At 40.7% G+C, this 15,279-nt stretch overlaps 1 protein-coding gene across 1 annotated transcript in view; it reads left to right on the forward strand.

The window, feature by feature from the left end:
* Positions 1–15,279, forward strand: part of LOC124606322 (transcription factor SOX-10-like) — a 65,519-nt gene that overhangs the window by 10,282 nt on the left and 39,958 nt on the right. The window contains exon 2 of the mRNA XM_047138305.1: positions 11,790–11,967. Within this exon, the coding sequence (XP_046994261.1) occupies positions 11,790–11,967 (178 nt within the window). The remainder of the gene's footprint in view (positions 1–11,789; positions 11,968–15,279) is intronic.

The following is a 15,279-nucleotide window of genomic DNA, read 5'->3' on the forward strand; positions in this document are numbered from 1 at the left end:
TTTCTCATTTACCATAAAATACTTTTTTAATTGTCTTCCTTGTGGTAACCATGTTTATCACGCACGCTAGTCGATAACTCGATGACGAATATACCGTTTTGCTTCGAACAAAAGAAGGCACTTTGCAGTGGTATACGTAGCCGCATTTGTAGTTGGGGAAAGAGCTTGTTGCGGTGTCGAATCAAGCGAGCTACGCTGAGGAGGAATAACATTGGGTTAAGTTTGGACTGTGATCACTGGATCAGTAATGTTAATTCTTTATGACGAAGTTGCAAATAAAATTGTGTGTAATCTCAGACTTTCACCAAAGATACGTTTCCTTTGTCAAACTACGCTCAAAGACAAGAAAAGGAACGCACCATGAAGGAATTATCCAAATGGGATCGAAATCGGTAGATATGGTAGCTTTGATGTACATGTATAGACTAACAAATGTTACAGAAAAACTGTATGATTTATTCAAGTGAAATAGTTTCACAAACTGAGCAAGTAAATGACACGTTGGTTCACGTCTGAACCTTATACAAAGAGTTATTCGGCTTGGCATTGATTGATAGATTTGTTGGATGTTCTCTACATCTACATCTACATTTACACTCCGCAAGCCACCCAACGGTGTGTGGCGGTGGGCACTTTACGTGCCACTGTCATTACCTCCCTTTCCTGTTCCAGTCGCATATGGTTCGCGGGAAGAACGACTGTCTGAAAGCCTCCGTGCGCGCTCTAACGTCTCTAATTTTACATTCGTGATCTCCTCGGGAGGTATAAGTAGGGGGAAGCAATATATTCGATACTTCATCCAGAAACGCACCCTCTCGAAACCTGGCGAGCAAGCTACACCGCGATGCAGAGCGCCTCTCTTGCAGAGTCTGCCACTTGAATTTGCTAAACATCTCCGTAACGCTATCACGGATACCAAATAACCCTGTGAAGAAACGCACCGCTCTTCTTTGGATCTTCTCTATCTCCTCCGTCAACCCGATTTGGTACGGATCCCACACTGATGAGCAATACTCAAGTATAGGTCGAACGAGTGTTTTGTAAGCCACCTCCTTTGTTGATGGACTACATTTTCTAAGGACTCTCCCAATGAATCTCAACCTGGTACCCGCCTTACCAACAATTAATTTTATATGATCATTCCACTACAAATCGTTCCGCACGCATACTCCCAGATATTTTACAGAAGTAACTGCTACCAGTGTTTGTTCTGCTATCATATAATCATACAATAAAGGATCCCTCTTTCTATGTATTCGCAATACACTACATTTGTCTATGTTAAGGGTCAGTTGCCACTCCCTGCACCAAGTGCCTGCCCGCTGCAGATCTTCCTGCATTTCGCTACAATTTTCTAATGCTGCAACTTCTCTGTGTACTACAGCATCATCCGCGAAAAGCCGCATGGAACTTCCGACACTATCCACTAGGTCATTTATATATATTGTGAAAAGCAATGGTCCCATAACACTCCCCTGTGGCCCGCCAGAGGTTACTTTAACGTCTGTAGACGTCTCTCCATTGATAACAACATGCTGTGTTCTGTTTGCTAAAAACTCTTCAATCCAGCCACACAGCTGGTCTGATATTCCGTAGGCTCTTACTTTGTTTATCAGGCGACAGTGCGGAACTGTATCGAACGCCTTCCGGAAGTCAAGAAAAATAGCATCTACCTGGGAGCCTGTATCTAATATTTTCTGGGTCTCATGAACAAATAAAGCGAGTTGGGTCTCACACGATCGCTGTTTCCGGAATCCATATTGATTCCTACATAGTAGATTCTGGGTTTCCAAAAACGACATGATACTCGAGCAAAAAACATGTTCTAAAATTCTACAACAGATCGACGTCAGAGATATAGGTCTATAGTTTTGCGCATCTGCTCGACGACCCTTCTTGAAGACTGGGACTACCTGTGCTCTTTTCCAATCATTTGGAACCTTCCGTTCCTCTAGAGACTTGCGGTACACGGCTGTTAGAAGGGCGGCAAGTTCCTTCGCGTACTCTTGTGTAGAATCGAATTGGTATCCCGTCAGGTCCAGTGGACTTTCCTCTGTTGAGTGATTCCAGTTGCTTTTCTATTCCTTGGACACTTATTTCGATGTCAGCCATTCTTTCGTTTGTGCGAGGATTTAGAGAAGGAACTGCAGTGCGGTCTTCCTCTGTGAAACAGCTTTGGAAAAAGGTGTTTAGTACTTCAGCTTTACGCGTGTCATCCTCTGTTTCAATGCCATCATCATCCCGGAGTGTCTGGATATGCTGTTTCGAGCCACTTACTGATTTAACGTAAGACCAGAACTTCCTAGGATTTTCTGTGAAGTCGGTACATAGAATTTTACTTTCGAATTCACTGAACGCTTCACGCATAGCCCTCCTTACGCTAACTTTGACATCGTTTAGCTTCTGATTGTCTGAGAGGTTTTGGCTGCGTTTAAACTTGGAATGAAGCTCTCTTTGCTTTCGCAGTAGTTTCCTAACTTTGTTGTTGTACCACGGTGGGTTTTTCCCGTCCCTCATAGTTTTACTCGGCACGTACCTGTCTAAAACGCATTTTACGATTGCCTTGAACTTTTTCCATAAACACTCAACATCGTCAGTGTCGGAACAGAAATTTTCGTTTTGATCTGTTAGGTAGTCTGAAATCTGCCTTCTATTACTCTTGCTAAACAGATAAACCTTCCTCCCTTTTTTTATATTCCTATTAACTTCCATATTCAGGGATGCTGCAACGGCCTTATGATCACTGATTCCCTGTTCTGCACATACAGAGTCGAAAAGTTCGGGTCTGTTTGTTGTCAGTAGGTCCAAGATGTTATCTCCACGAGTCGGTTCTCTGTTTAATTGCTCGAGGTAATTTTCGGATAGTGCACTCAATATAATGTCACTCAATGCTCTGTCCCTACCACCCGTCCTAAACATCTGAGTGTCCCAGTCTATATCTGGTAAATTGAAATCTCCACCTAAGACTATAACATGCTGAGAAAATTTATGTGAAATGTATTCCAAATTTTCTCTCAGTTGTTCTGCCACTAATGCTGCTGAGTCGGGAGGTCGGTAAAAGGAGCCAACTATTAACCTAGCTCGGTTGTTGAGTGTAACCTCCACCCATAATAATTCACAGGAACTATACACTTCTACTTCACTACAGGATAAACTACTACTAACAGCGAGGGATATCGTGCTAAATTCTGTCCAGTTGGCGCGATAGATCTTCAAAATCCCGAGATGGGGGATATCGAGCTGGGGGAGAGAACCATCGACTTGCTGACCAAGGTAGGGTTTGGCAAGCACGAAGGTAAGCAGTAGAAACTCTTTCCGTGTGCAGGCGGGCATTATCATACTGGAATGTAAGCCCAGGATGGCTTGACGTCAAGGGCAACAAAGCGGGGCGTAGAATGTAGTCAACGCACCGCTGTGCTGTAAGGGTGTCGCGGATGGTAAACTAAGGGGTCATGCTATGTAAAGAAATGGCACCACAGACCATCAATCCTGGTTGTCGGGCCGTATGGCAGGGACAGTCAGTTTGGTATCCCACCAGTTTCCGGGGCCTCTCCTGACACATCTTCGAACTGGAATCTCATTGACTGGAGTAGAATTGTCTTCAGTGATGGTTCTTGCTTCGAACTGAGCCCCGATGATCAGTAAAGGCGTGACTGGAGTGTATTATAAGCGTACAGGTATGCACCGCTATACAGTATTCTATAAATTTTCCGCCGAAGTTACGGAGGAAGAAATGGAGTTTGATACTTAATCGTAAAAAGTGCTGGTCATGATGTGCTGGAATAGCGAATCACATCTGCATAACTTCATACCGTAAGATTATTTTGTACTAACAATGCATGACTCCTTTTCAATGGAAGTATCACTTAACTTTCGTTATGTTCACAGTACGGAATAGACTTCTGCTCACAGGCAGGATAGAGGGAAACGGCTGCAACGCTATTCAAGCGACCAAGTAGATTGTAAATGATACCAAGGCAGGCCAATACAGAATGTGAAATGCATACAAAGAATAGCAATAACGTCGGTTTGTGAATAATAAATATTACAGGTATGCTGAGCAATTCGTCAAAAAGAGATTCTGTTCAATTTCCACAAACATTTTTAAAAAATTGTGAGGAAGATTTCAAAATTTGTAACAATAACTTAGGGTACAGGATCATAAGGTTAGTTAAACTTCTTCCGGTATGAAGGTCTAGTTTCCGATTCATGAATGAAATGGGACGAAATTTTAAAAAGGAAAAATAGCTTTCACTGCGTACTTTTTAAAACCTTAGAGATACAGTTATTGACATAGTCTTGTCGATTTGTTGTTTAAACATCGTCGGATGCAACATCTGTCGTCAGTCTTCAGTTAAACGGCGGAAATCGTGAGTGAAATATTTTTGGCGTTGCATTTTTTTGTTTTGTTTTTTAAGTATAGCTTACATTGCGCATTCGAAGTGGCGGATAGGAATCAGCAGAGTATTCATTCCAAGACCCTATTTTAAGCGACTCGAAGCCCTTGAATCCGATGAATCCTCTTCTTTTCATTGTGCTCCGTTATTAGAACAGAACACCATCGGAATTTTCAAATTATTCGTTGCAACACATTTTTGTTACGAGCAAACATAGTCATTAAGTAGAAATGATCATGTTTTAAATAACTGTTTTTCTTGTTTTTTGAAGAGTAGTAAAATATGATTTGAACTGTCTTTTTTTTTTTTTACAAATTATTGCAGAAGAACGTATTTCCTAAAACTGTTCGGCTTACTGCACTCAATTTTTAAGATTGTGTCTCCTTGTTCGAAGGATACTTGTGTCCCGTCTTCGTTCGCCCATCGTAGATTTGCAGTTGGTACAGACAGGCATGCTTCTGAATTAGGCTCAGTTATGTAATCTGTTGTTGTAGGTCTTCCATGTGTCCCTGCGAATCGTAAGACGAGTTACCTCTTGTCCTTTCTTTCTATCCATAGTGCGGGAAAATTTTTATTCAGATGACATCTGAACGCCAGCAGCAATGAAATGTTACCAGAAAAGATACTGAGGCAACAAAGAAACACTTGTAATTAAATCCAGTCTTAATATTAAGTTTTCCTCCTCTTACAACGTTAAAGTGAAACTTCTCAACATAGCTACTGTTCTGCTAAAATATTTTGTTGACGGTGAGAACGGTTAGAGGATACTTCCAATAATATAACTGAAAAGGGAATAACTTATCAAATGTTTCCAGACCAAGACGTATTCGGTTTGAGAGCTCTTCTTTCAACGATCCTCATTTAGTATCTCACTTCCATCCGAAACTCTGATGTTGTTTCCATTTTCCATGCAATACGAAATTCTGCGCTTAATTCGCCCTCAATGTTCTGCACAAGACGCATTATACTTGAATAAAGTCTGTCTTACCGTTTTCGAGAAAAATTCCAGTCGCGGTATGTTAAAGGCACCCAGTATATTCCCTGGCAAATAGATCTTTTCTCTTCCAGTTCACTACACTTAAAATTGTCCAATACCTGTTCACTTTTAGTAACAATGATAGGACGCCAAGTTTTTGCTGGTGTTTTGAATGGTACCATATCTTCCTCAGCATCTAACCTAGAACATGTACCTAGCCACCATTGTTTGGATAATTAGCCTGAGCCCACATTCCCTCGAGCCGGGCCAAGTTCTGGACTTTTTCCTCTTTCTCTAGCTATTTCCTGCTTACGTGTTTCCTATTTGTCCCTCGTCTCCGTTATGCTCGAGCATTATTAGTTAGCCACACGGCCGTATTTCGATTCGAATTCTTTGGCATTCGCTGCCACTGCTCCGATTTATACGTCTCGCCTAAAGGCGTTCCTCTATCTCGAAATTAATGTTTGTTCGGAGAACTAACTGGCCTGTCTACGAGGGAAAGAAAGCCGGTCTTCTTAAGCTCTAATGCATCAAGTTCCGAAGAGATAGTCCATTGTTAAAGCGTTGTGAACTCTCGTTGTACGCTCCATTGCCTTCGCTACAACCAAGAGCATTGTATCGGGTGATACACTCGCCCTGAGTACCCTGAAGTGTTGGTTTGACGCGCTACTCCTTACCACTAACAATCCCAAAACCAAATAGTGTACATAGTGTCACGCCATCTTCTGCTCATTTTTTGTTTAATTCCTTAGATCATTCGTATTTGACACCATGTACTGTAGCCCCGAGTAGGCTATAACAATTACGCTGGCGCAATTTAATGTTGCCTCATGTTCCAGTGGCGGATAAGCTGCTGCTTCCATGACGAGGAAGGTACATTTTGCTTCTACAATAGTCTATTTTTGTCTAACTAACTAAAACGTTGAAGCACGTATTAACGGTTAACTCTAAGTGCGTTCTATACCATTTACTCGAAATATACTACTCTCAGAAAAATCAGTGAATCTGGTAGCATATTTAGAACTGCAGATTACCAGACTCCAGTGAACACTTGCTTTATAGCCCTTATTTTAAAATTTCTTTAAAATAAATCATTATTGGTCGGTATCAGGTGACTTCTGTTTGTTTTCCCTTTTGACTTTTTTCGTAACTCTGAATGCTTTTACAACTTGACGATCTCCTGGTATCGTGTAGCAAGGACATGTAACAAGAAGTCCGCGGAATTTTTACCGGGATATGAAATGTGGGCTCTCAGTCGCAGGCACACGTATTGCGAGTCTTAGTCACTGCATGTGTGCTTTTCTGCAGGTTGTTTTTTTTCTCCGATTGGTTGCAACGTCAATCTACATCTTGACTTGCCTAATCCGCCAAATACAGATGTTTCTGGCTTGGAGTTGGATGAAGCACGATGTTGAATTTTAAAAAGTTACTGATTCAAAACCGATGCAAGGTGTTTTTTTTCTATTTATCACTCATTATTCCCAAAATTTCTCGTTTATCATCATGGTCATTTCGTTATATATAACAATAAGTAGGGTGAATGTTCAAACTCACCTTAGGACTTTCGCTTTCTCGAACCTCACATAGCCTTTTCATTTATCTACACTTCTCACAATGTCTGCCTATCATACTCATCTATGCCATTCATTTTCAGTTTATTTTAAATCGATTATTGTTTCATCGTACATTTACGTTCTGTATAAGTATGGCTAATCTTATTTCATGGATAAATCTATAAGTTATTTATATTTATAACATATAGGTAATTGCTATGTTACAAAATTCAGTTCTTATGTAATTTAATTTTTACTCATAACCTAACTTGCCTCACCTTGTGACACCTACTCACTCCGATTCCTTACCTTTATTTGTACTTAGTTCCACTGTTTCCCACTATGCCACGATTTCACTTACAAGTATAGTCTTTACTATGTGAGGTTTGCAACTCACTTTACACGCAAATAGTTTTCACACAGGAACTGCCATCGATAATCAGATATTGTCTTATTGTACGCCCAAAATCTATCGATTATTACTGAATTATTGAAATTCAGTTTAGTTAGTGGAAAAAATATTTGACGGGAATGGATGGAAGGGGACTGGTCTGGTTCCTAATCCCTTTTCATTTAGACTGTTGCCCTTTTTCATAGAGTTTCACTTTCATATTGTAGACCTACATAATCTAGTCTAATATCAGAATGCCTTGTAAAATGGGAAGCATCGAGAATTCAAGATTTTCATGGAAAAAAGGATATATTTTGTGAATTTTGAGAAGCTAGCTGTAATGAAAGTCGTTAAGAGGTAACAGAATTAGAACAGGTGATATATTTCATAGAACAGAAGATATACAAAGTTTCAAATATCGTGATAAATTCGATTTGATTCACTTTTATGTAATACAACCTTTACAGAGTCCTTAAAATCGAAGTTAACAGCAGTTCTAAGAAATGAGACTATAGTTCCGATATTATGAGGTACATTTAGATCTGCTTTAAAACAATGCCATGCTGCATAATACTAAAATTTTAGGAGCTGAAGCAAAGGCAATGGCTGTTAGCTGAAATAAAATCTTTCAAGCGTAGAAGTTGCAATAGTGGAACAGGCAAGAAAATTTACACATTTTAATAGCTACATTTTTAATTTTTTAAACCAAACTACCACAGACAAATAATTATCAAAGTATAAATAATTGGATGAAACATTAAACGGAATCTTTGCTTAAAAATGAGAAAAGAAAGACAAATAACGGTTCACAATGTCATTTCATAATATACTCTCCTATATGGAATTTAATGTTGAACTCTTCAACGAAATGACAAAGTCAAACTGAATAACGCATAAAAGGGGTTTTTGGTGTTCTCTGAGTGGTGTAACATTGAGGAACAGAGTTCGGAATAAAAATACAAGAAAAGAAGGACCCGCAGAAGAAAAGGTACGTAATTTACAGATAGACCGATTTAATTTTACTTGGATGCCATAGACAGGTTTCCACATAAAGTGCCCCATTATAAACCCGGAGGAAGAAGAATCTTAAAAAGACTGTATTGTTGATGGACCAAACAGCATAATCACAGGAAGTTGGATACCGAATACTCATAAGCGATACTGATTTCAGAGAAGAGTAAATTATCAATACGGCTGTATAATGCACATAATATAGATTCTATGGACAGTAGTGACAAAAAAGGAAATAGAAGAAAGATTCGGCCAATTAAGAAAGAGGTCACTGCGGGAAGTAATGACTGACATTTTTTTCTTCTCCTTCCTACTATTTCTCTCCAAGACTAGCAATGGCGGATCATGTCACAGCTGCTGAATGTATCTGCTTGAGAAGGTATTATTTTCCTTACATTGCATTATGGCGTCAGTATCTATACTCAAAAATTTGGAACATTCTGATATAATTTTTAGTTTCTGTTAATCCTTTGCGTCTAGCTTTGATATTGTTCTAATACTGAGAAGAAATGAATATACTACGATTTTTTTCAAGATTAAGGGAAAGTCCGTTTACACAGAATCATTCATATATACACACATAAAAAAAAGTTTTGGATCACCTCAGTTCCAAGAACTCTTGAAGATAGACGTTGACTGTGGATACTGTATCACAAACACACTCCCTTTGACTGTTCAGAGATGTCACTAATCCAGCCCAAAGATGTAAACAACGTTGCATGAACAGCGCCTATTAGACGGAGGGGGTCCGACAGCCGACCAGTTCCAGTCATTCCACCAGGAAGGAGATACACGGCCAGTACTGTCTGTAGTTCAACCATGCCTAGACGGTCAATACCGCGGTTCGATCGCGTCCGCCTCATTACTTTGTCCCAGGAAGGCGTCTCAACAAAGGAAGTGTCCAGGTGTCTCAGAGTGAACCAAAGCGATGTTGTTCGGACATAGAGGAGATTACAGAGAGACAGGAACTGTCGATGACGTGCCTCGCTCAGGCCGCCCAAGGACTACTACTGCAGTGAATGACCGTACATACAGATTATGGTTCGGAGGAAACCTGACGGCAACACCACCATGTTGAATAATGCTTTTCGTGCAGACACTGGACGTCGTGTTACGACTCAAACTGTCCGCAGTAGGCTGCATGATGCGCAACTTCATTCCCCACATCCATGACGAGGTCCATCTTTGCAACCACGACTCCATGCAGCGCGGTACAGATGGGCCCATCAACATGGAGAATGGACCGCTCAGGATTTGCATCACGTTCTCTTCACCGATGAGTGACGCATATGTCTTCAACCAGAAAATCGTCGGAGACATGTTTGGAGGCAACCTGGTCAGGCTGAACGCCTTAGACACACTGTCCAGCGAATGCAGCCAGATGGAAGTTCACTGCTGTTTTGGGGTGACATTATGTGGGGCCGACGTACACCGCTGGTGGCCATGGAAGGCACCGTAACGGCTGCACGATACGTGAATGCCATCCTCTGGCCGATAGTGAAAGCACATCGGCAGCATATTGGCGAGGCACTCGTCTTCATGGACGACAATTCGTGCCCTCATCGTGCACATCTTGTAACTGACGTCCTTCATGATAAAGGCAACGCTCGACTAGAGTGGCCAGCATGTTCTCCAGACATGAGCCCTATCGAACATGTCTGGCATAGATTGAAAAGGACTTTTTATGGACGACGTGGCCCACCAACCTCTCTGAGGGATCTACGCCGAATCGCCATTGAGAAGTGGGACAATCTGGGCCAACAGTGCCTCGATGAACTCGTGGATAGTATGCCACAACGAATACAGGCATGCATCAATGCAAGAGGATGTGCTACTGAGTATTAGAGGTATCGGAGTGTACAGCAATCTGGACCACCACCTCTGAAGCTCTCACTGTATGGTGGTACAACATGCAAAGTGTGGTTCTCAGGAGCAATAAAAAGGGCGGAAACGATGTTTATGTTGATCTCTATCCCAATTTTCTGTACAGGCTCCGGAACTCTCTGAACCGAGATGATGCAAACCTTTTTTTGATGCGTGTATTATATCTCAAGCCAATATCCCTTTGCCTCAACAGATACTAATCGTATGAGGGTGAGTAAGGTAGCGTTAGAAAGGATTTTAAACCGATTTCTGACATTGCAAACTGATTTTGCTCCATTACTTCCCATTTGTTTCACGTAAAGGAGACTTAACTATGATTGGCAAAAGAGCATTATAAATGCCCAGCTTCACACCTATATTTTACGAAGCCAAGTTATTAATCTCGAGTAAGAGAGTCTCTTTTCTTATTATCTTATTACACACTCTATTTTGTTTTAAAGTACTTAATAACTGGATAATTTTTTGCAGTATTGTCATAGATTATACCGTGATCGCTGCTGTAGTTCTTATCTCTGCCTAACGTACAAGTTGACTTTTATAAATAAATATTCTTTCCAAAATGATAAACATCCTGTAGAATTCTTACACTCATTAGACCTGTCGAGACTACCACCACATAAACTTACACTTACACAACATATTATAGTCATGTTGATTACATACCTGAATGTTAAACAGGGGTCAATGGAGCACACATGGTTGTAACAAAATTCAGTCGATTGACAATTAATGGTCAGCTGAGTGTCACCGAGGAAACTGTTGCACAGCCACGGATAAACTTAACAGCATCTGATCGAAGCATGCCTTTTCAAATGACAAGAAGACAGTTGCCTATTAAAATTGCATTTGCTATCACTGCAAACAACTCACAGGAACAAACGCTACAAAGAGCAGGATTGTGTTCACCAAATCCCGTCTCTACTTACGGACAGTTGTATGTAGCCTTTTCAAAGGTAATTAAATCAACTAAGATTTTTGTACCCCTTAAAGAAAATAGAAAGCAAAAAGTACACGAAGATTACATTCTTGGGTCAAATATCGTTTACATCGAGGTATTGACATACTCTGTAAACAATCTTGTTCAAATATATGTGCATGGAAATGTATATACAAGGATGTATCATAAATTCATGACTATATATTTTACGTCGTTCGGTATATATTTTACATCGTTCGGTCACTTTTCAACATGTTTTCTCTTCAGTCCCACATCTTCCCTTTTATCAACGACTCCACTTATTCCAAGTACTGTCGTTATTTAAGACTATAAAAGCACGAAGGTCCCGCTTGGGTCACCTGGTTAGTTCATAATTTTTTGAATAATATTATTGAGAGTGGCTTTGTGATTGTATGTCTAAGAGACCCAATAAACTATTATAATATCTAGATAATCTCCAAAAAGTATTTACATTATATGCAGAATCCCAATTTGAAAGCTACTAAGATAAGTGTAAAAGTGTCATCAGTAGACCCAAAATTGAACTGTGTGGGATACTAATTGGCTCCCTTTCCTGCCTTTTTTGAATAAGAAATTGTTTTCCGAGGAAGTCGAGGTAACCGAGGGTGTGTTTGCTCAGGCTACGACTGGACGCTACTACCCGTGACGCAGAAGTCGTCAGCGAAGAGAAAGCAGCACATCAAGCGGCCGATGAACGCGTTCATGGTGTGGGCGCAGGCGGCGAGGCGCAAGCTCGCCGACCAGTACCCGCAGCTGCACAACGCCGAGCTGAGCAAGACGCTGGGGAAGCTCTGGAGGTGGGTCCTCAGTTTCCTTCCCCTATATTCACATGCTTACGACAAGTCGACGTAACGTAAGTAAAATTAGTTCCGTAGCGCAAAAGAAAGGTAAAATCCACGAAGGGTCATCAGAACAGAACGACATTAATGCTACTTCTGATTATTACTGATACCAAATCCAACGAAAACCTATTTTTGTTAAGATGACTGACTTTAGAAAGTATGGAAGATTGAGACAATCCAACAGCTGATTATTCTTTCCCTGTACATGTTTGGCTCTAAAAAAATGGCTCTGAGCACTATGGGACTTAACATCTGTGGTCATCAGTCCCCTAGAACTTAGAACTACTTAAACCTAACTAACCTAAGGACATCACACACATCCATGCCCGAGGCAGGATTCGAACCTGCGACCGTAGCACCCTGTACATGTTTGTTCGGCAATATGTCGGGTCAATAGGTATGTCCGGAAAGACTCAGAATGAACTGTGCCTTGAAGGAGGTCTCGACATTGTTGGAGACATCCACATCTAAATATGCAAACTGTTGGTCAAAGTGCATGGCAGGGAGCTACTTTTATTGTACGATATGTGACGGATATTTGTAGTTCCATTTGCATTTGAAATTTTGGAAGAATTATTCCGTATATATTTGTGTACAATCTCTTATTAGCGCAACATTATCCGTACGATCCGTATGGCAACGCAAATAACCGAGATGGTTTCTTGGAAATGAACATAGTAATTCTACTTCCCCATCTCCTTCCAACTCCTAATTAGCTGAACACTATGCGTAGTCGCCAGCCATAAAATGCGTTCTTCACATTTTCTGAGTATGTGTCGCCATTTTCTTTCTTTGATTGTTTGTCAGATAGGAGTTATCAGAATTTATAACACTCTCTCCTCAGATCAACAAGCCTGCGACCAATCGTACCTCCATTCTTTACACGGACTCAACGTTTGTTATTAGTTTGACCTAATCAGAGAACCCGCATAATTAAGAGCATACCCATTAAAAAAATAGAGTAAACAATGTATTTTGAAGGTAAACTGCAGCTTCTCCGTATTTCTGCTAATGAATTTAAGGCTGTCGTACGCTTCGCCTAGTCATGACCGCCCGAGATCAGTCCTAATCTTCACACAACCACCCCCAAGTAATTGTATATCAATTACAATCTTTTTCTGTGTTTTCTAAATAGTTGACTTTACATTTCTGTGCATCTGTGATCTGATTTTTTGTCAAGGTGTAATATTCGTTATTGACACTGGATAAGCTAATTTCAAAAATGGTTATCTGTCTGGTATGTACCTTCATGGAGAGTCAGCTGGACAAGAGGAAAACTGCACAGCATATTAGAACACAAGAACACGCTCATGTTGTTGTTGTTGTGGTCTTCAGTCCTGAGACTGATTTGATGCAGCTCTCCATGCTACTCTATCCTGTGCAAGCCTCTTCATCTCCCAGTACCTACTGCAACCTACATCCTTCTGAATCTGCTTAGTGTATTCATCTCTTGGTCTCCCTCTACGATTTTTACCCTCCACGCTGCCCTCCAATACTAAATTGGTGATCCCTTGATGCCTCAGAACATGTCCTACCAACCGATCCCTTCTTCTGGTCAAGTTGTGCCACAAACTTCTCTTCTCCCCAATCCCATTCAATACTTCCTCATTAGTTATGTGGTCTACCCATCTAATCTTCAGCATTCTTCTGTAGCACCACATTTCGAAAGCTTCTATTCTCTTCTTGTCCAAACTATTTATCGTCCATGTTTCACTTCCATACATGGCTACACTCCATACAAATACTTTCAGAAATGACTTCCTGATACTTAAATCTATACTCGATGTCAACAAATTTATCTTCTTCAGAAACGCTTTCCTTGCCATTGCCAGTCTACATTTTATATCCTCTCTACTTCGACCATCATCAGTTATTTTGCTCCCCAAATAGCAAAACTCCTTTACTACTTTAAGTGTCTCATTTCCTAATCTAATTCCCTCAGCATCACCCGACTTAATTCGACTACATTCCATTATCCTCGCTTTGCTTTTGTTGATGTTCATCTTATATCCTCCTTTCAAGACACTGTCCATTCCATTCAACTGCTCTTCCAAGTCCTTTGCTGTCTCTGACAGAATTACAATGTCATCGGCGAACCTCAAAGTTTTTATTTCTTCTCCATGGATTTTAATACCTACTCCGAATTTTTCTTTTGTTTCCTTTACTGCTTGCTTAATATACAGATTGAATAACATCGGGGAGAGACTACAACCCTGTCTTACTCCCTTCCCAACCACAGCTTCCCTTTCATGTCTCTCGACTCTTATAACTGCCATCTGGTTTCTGTACAAATTGTAAATAACCTGCCGCTCCCTGTGTTTTGCCCCTGCCACCTTTAGAGTTTGAAAGAGAGTATTCCAGTCAACATTGTCAAAAGCTTTCTCTAAGTCTACAAATGCTAGAAATGTAGGTTTGCCTTTCCTTAATCTTTCTTCTAAGACAAGTCGTAAGGTCAGTATTGCCTCACGTGTTCCAGTGTTTCTACGGAACCCAAACTGATCTTCCCCGAGGTCGGCTTCTACTAGTTTTTCCATTCGTCTGTAAAGAATTCGTGTTAGTATTTTGCGGCTGTGGCTTATTAAACTGATTGTTCGGTAATTTTCACATCTGTCAACACCTGCTTTCTTTGGGGTTGGAATTATTATATTCTTCTTGAAGTCTGAGGGTTTCATACATCTTGCTCACCAGATGGTAGAGTTTTGTCAGGACTGGCTCTCCCAAGGCCGTCAGTAGTTCCAATGGAATGTTGTCTACTCCCGGGGCCTTGTTTCGACTCATGTCTTTCAGAGCTCTGTCAAACTCTTCACGCAGTATCGTATCTCCCATTTCATCTTCATCTACATCCTCTTCCATTTCCATAATATTGTCCTCAAGTACATCGCCCTTGTATAGACCCTCTATATACTCCTTCCACCTTTCTGCTTTTCCTTCGCACTCTCATAGCCGATGCGAAAAACCGATTTGACGCAGTGATTCAGACACTGCACTCGCTTTCCGCAGAACTGGAGTTCAGATCTCTACTCGGCCACTAAGATTTACGATTTCCGTTTATTCTGCCACCAAGATTTACGATTTCCGTGATTTTTCCTAAATCAGGTAGCGCCAATAAGCGAGATAATTTCTTCCAAATAAACGCAATAAATCTTCCGCATACTTGAGCTGTTCGTGGTTGTGCTCCGTTTCTTATATCCTAATAGCTTACTTGCTGTTTTTTTCCCTTTGGTCATACATTCTGAATAGGAACTAATTTACATCACTCTAATATCT

The sequence above is a fragment of the Schistocerca americana genome, chromosome 3, assembly GCF_021461395.2.
Source record: "Schistocerca americana isolate TAMUIC-IGC-003095 chromosome 3, iqSchAmer2.1, whole genome shotgun sequence".
In the NCBI taxonomy this organism is placed as follows: domain Eukaryota; kingdom Metazoa; phylum Arthropoda; class Insecta; order Orthoptera; family Acrididae; genus Schistocerca; species Schistocerca americana.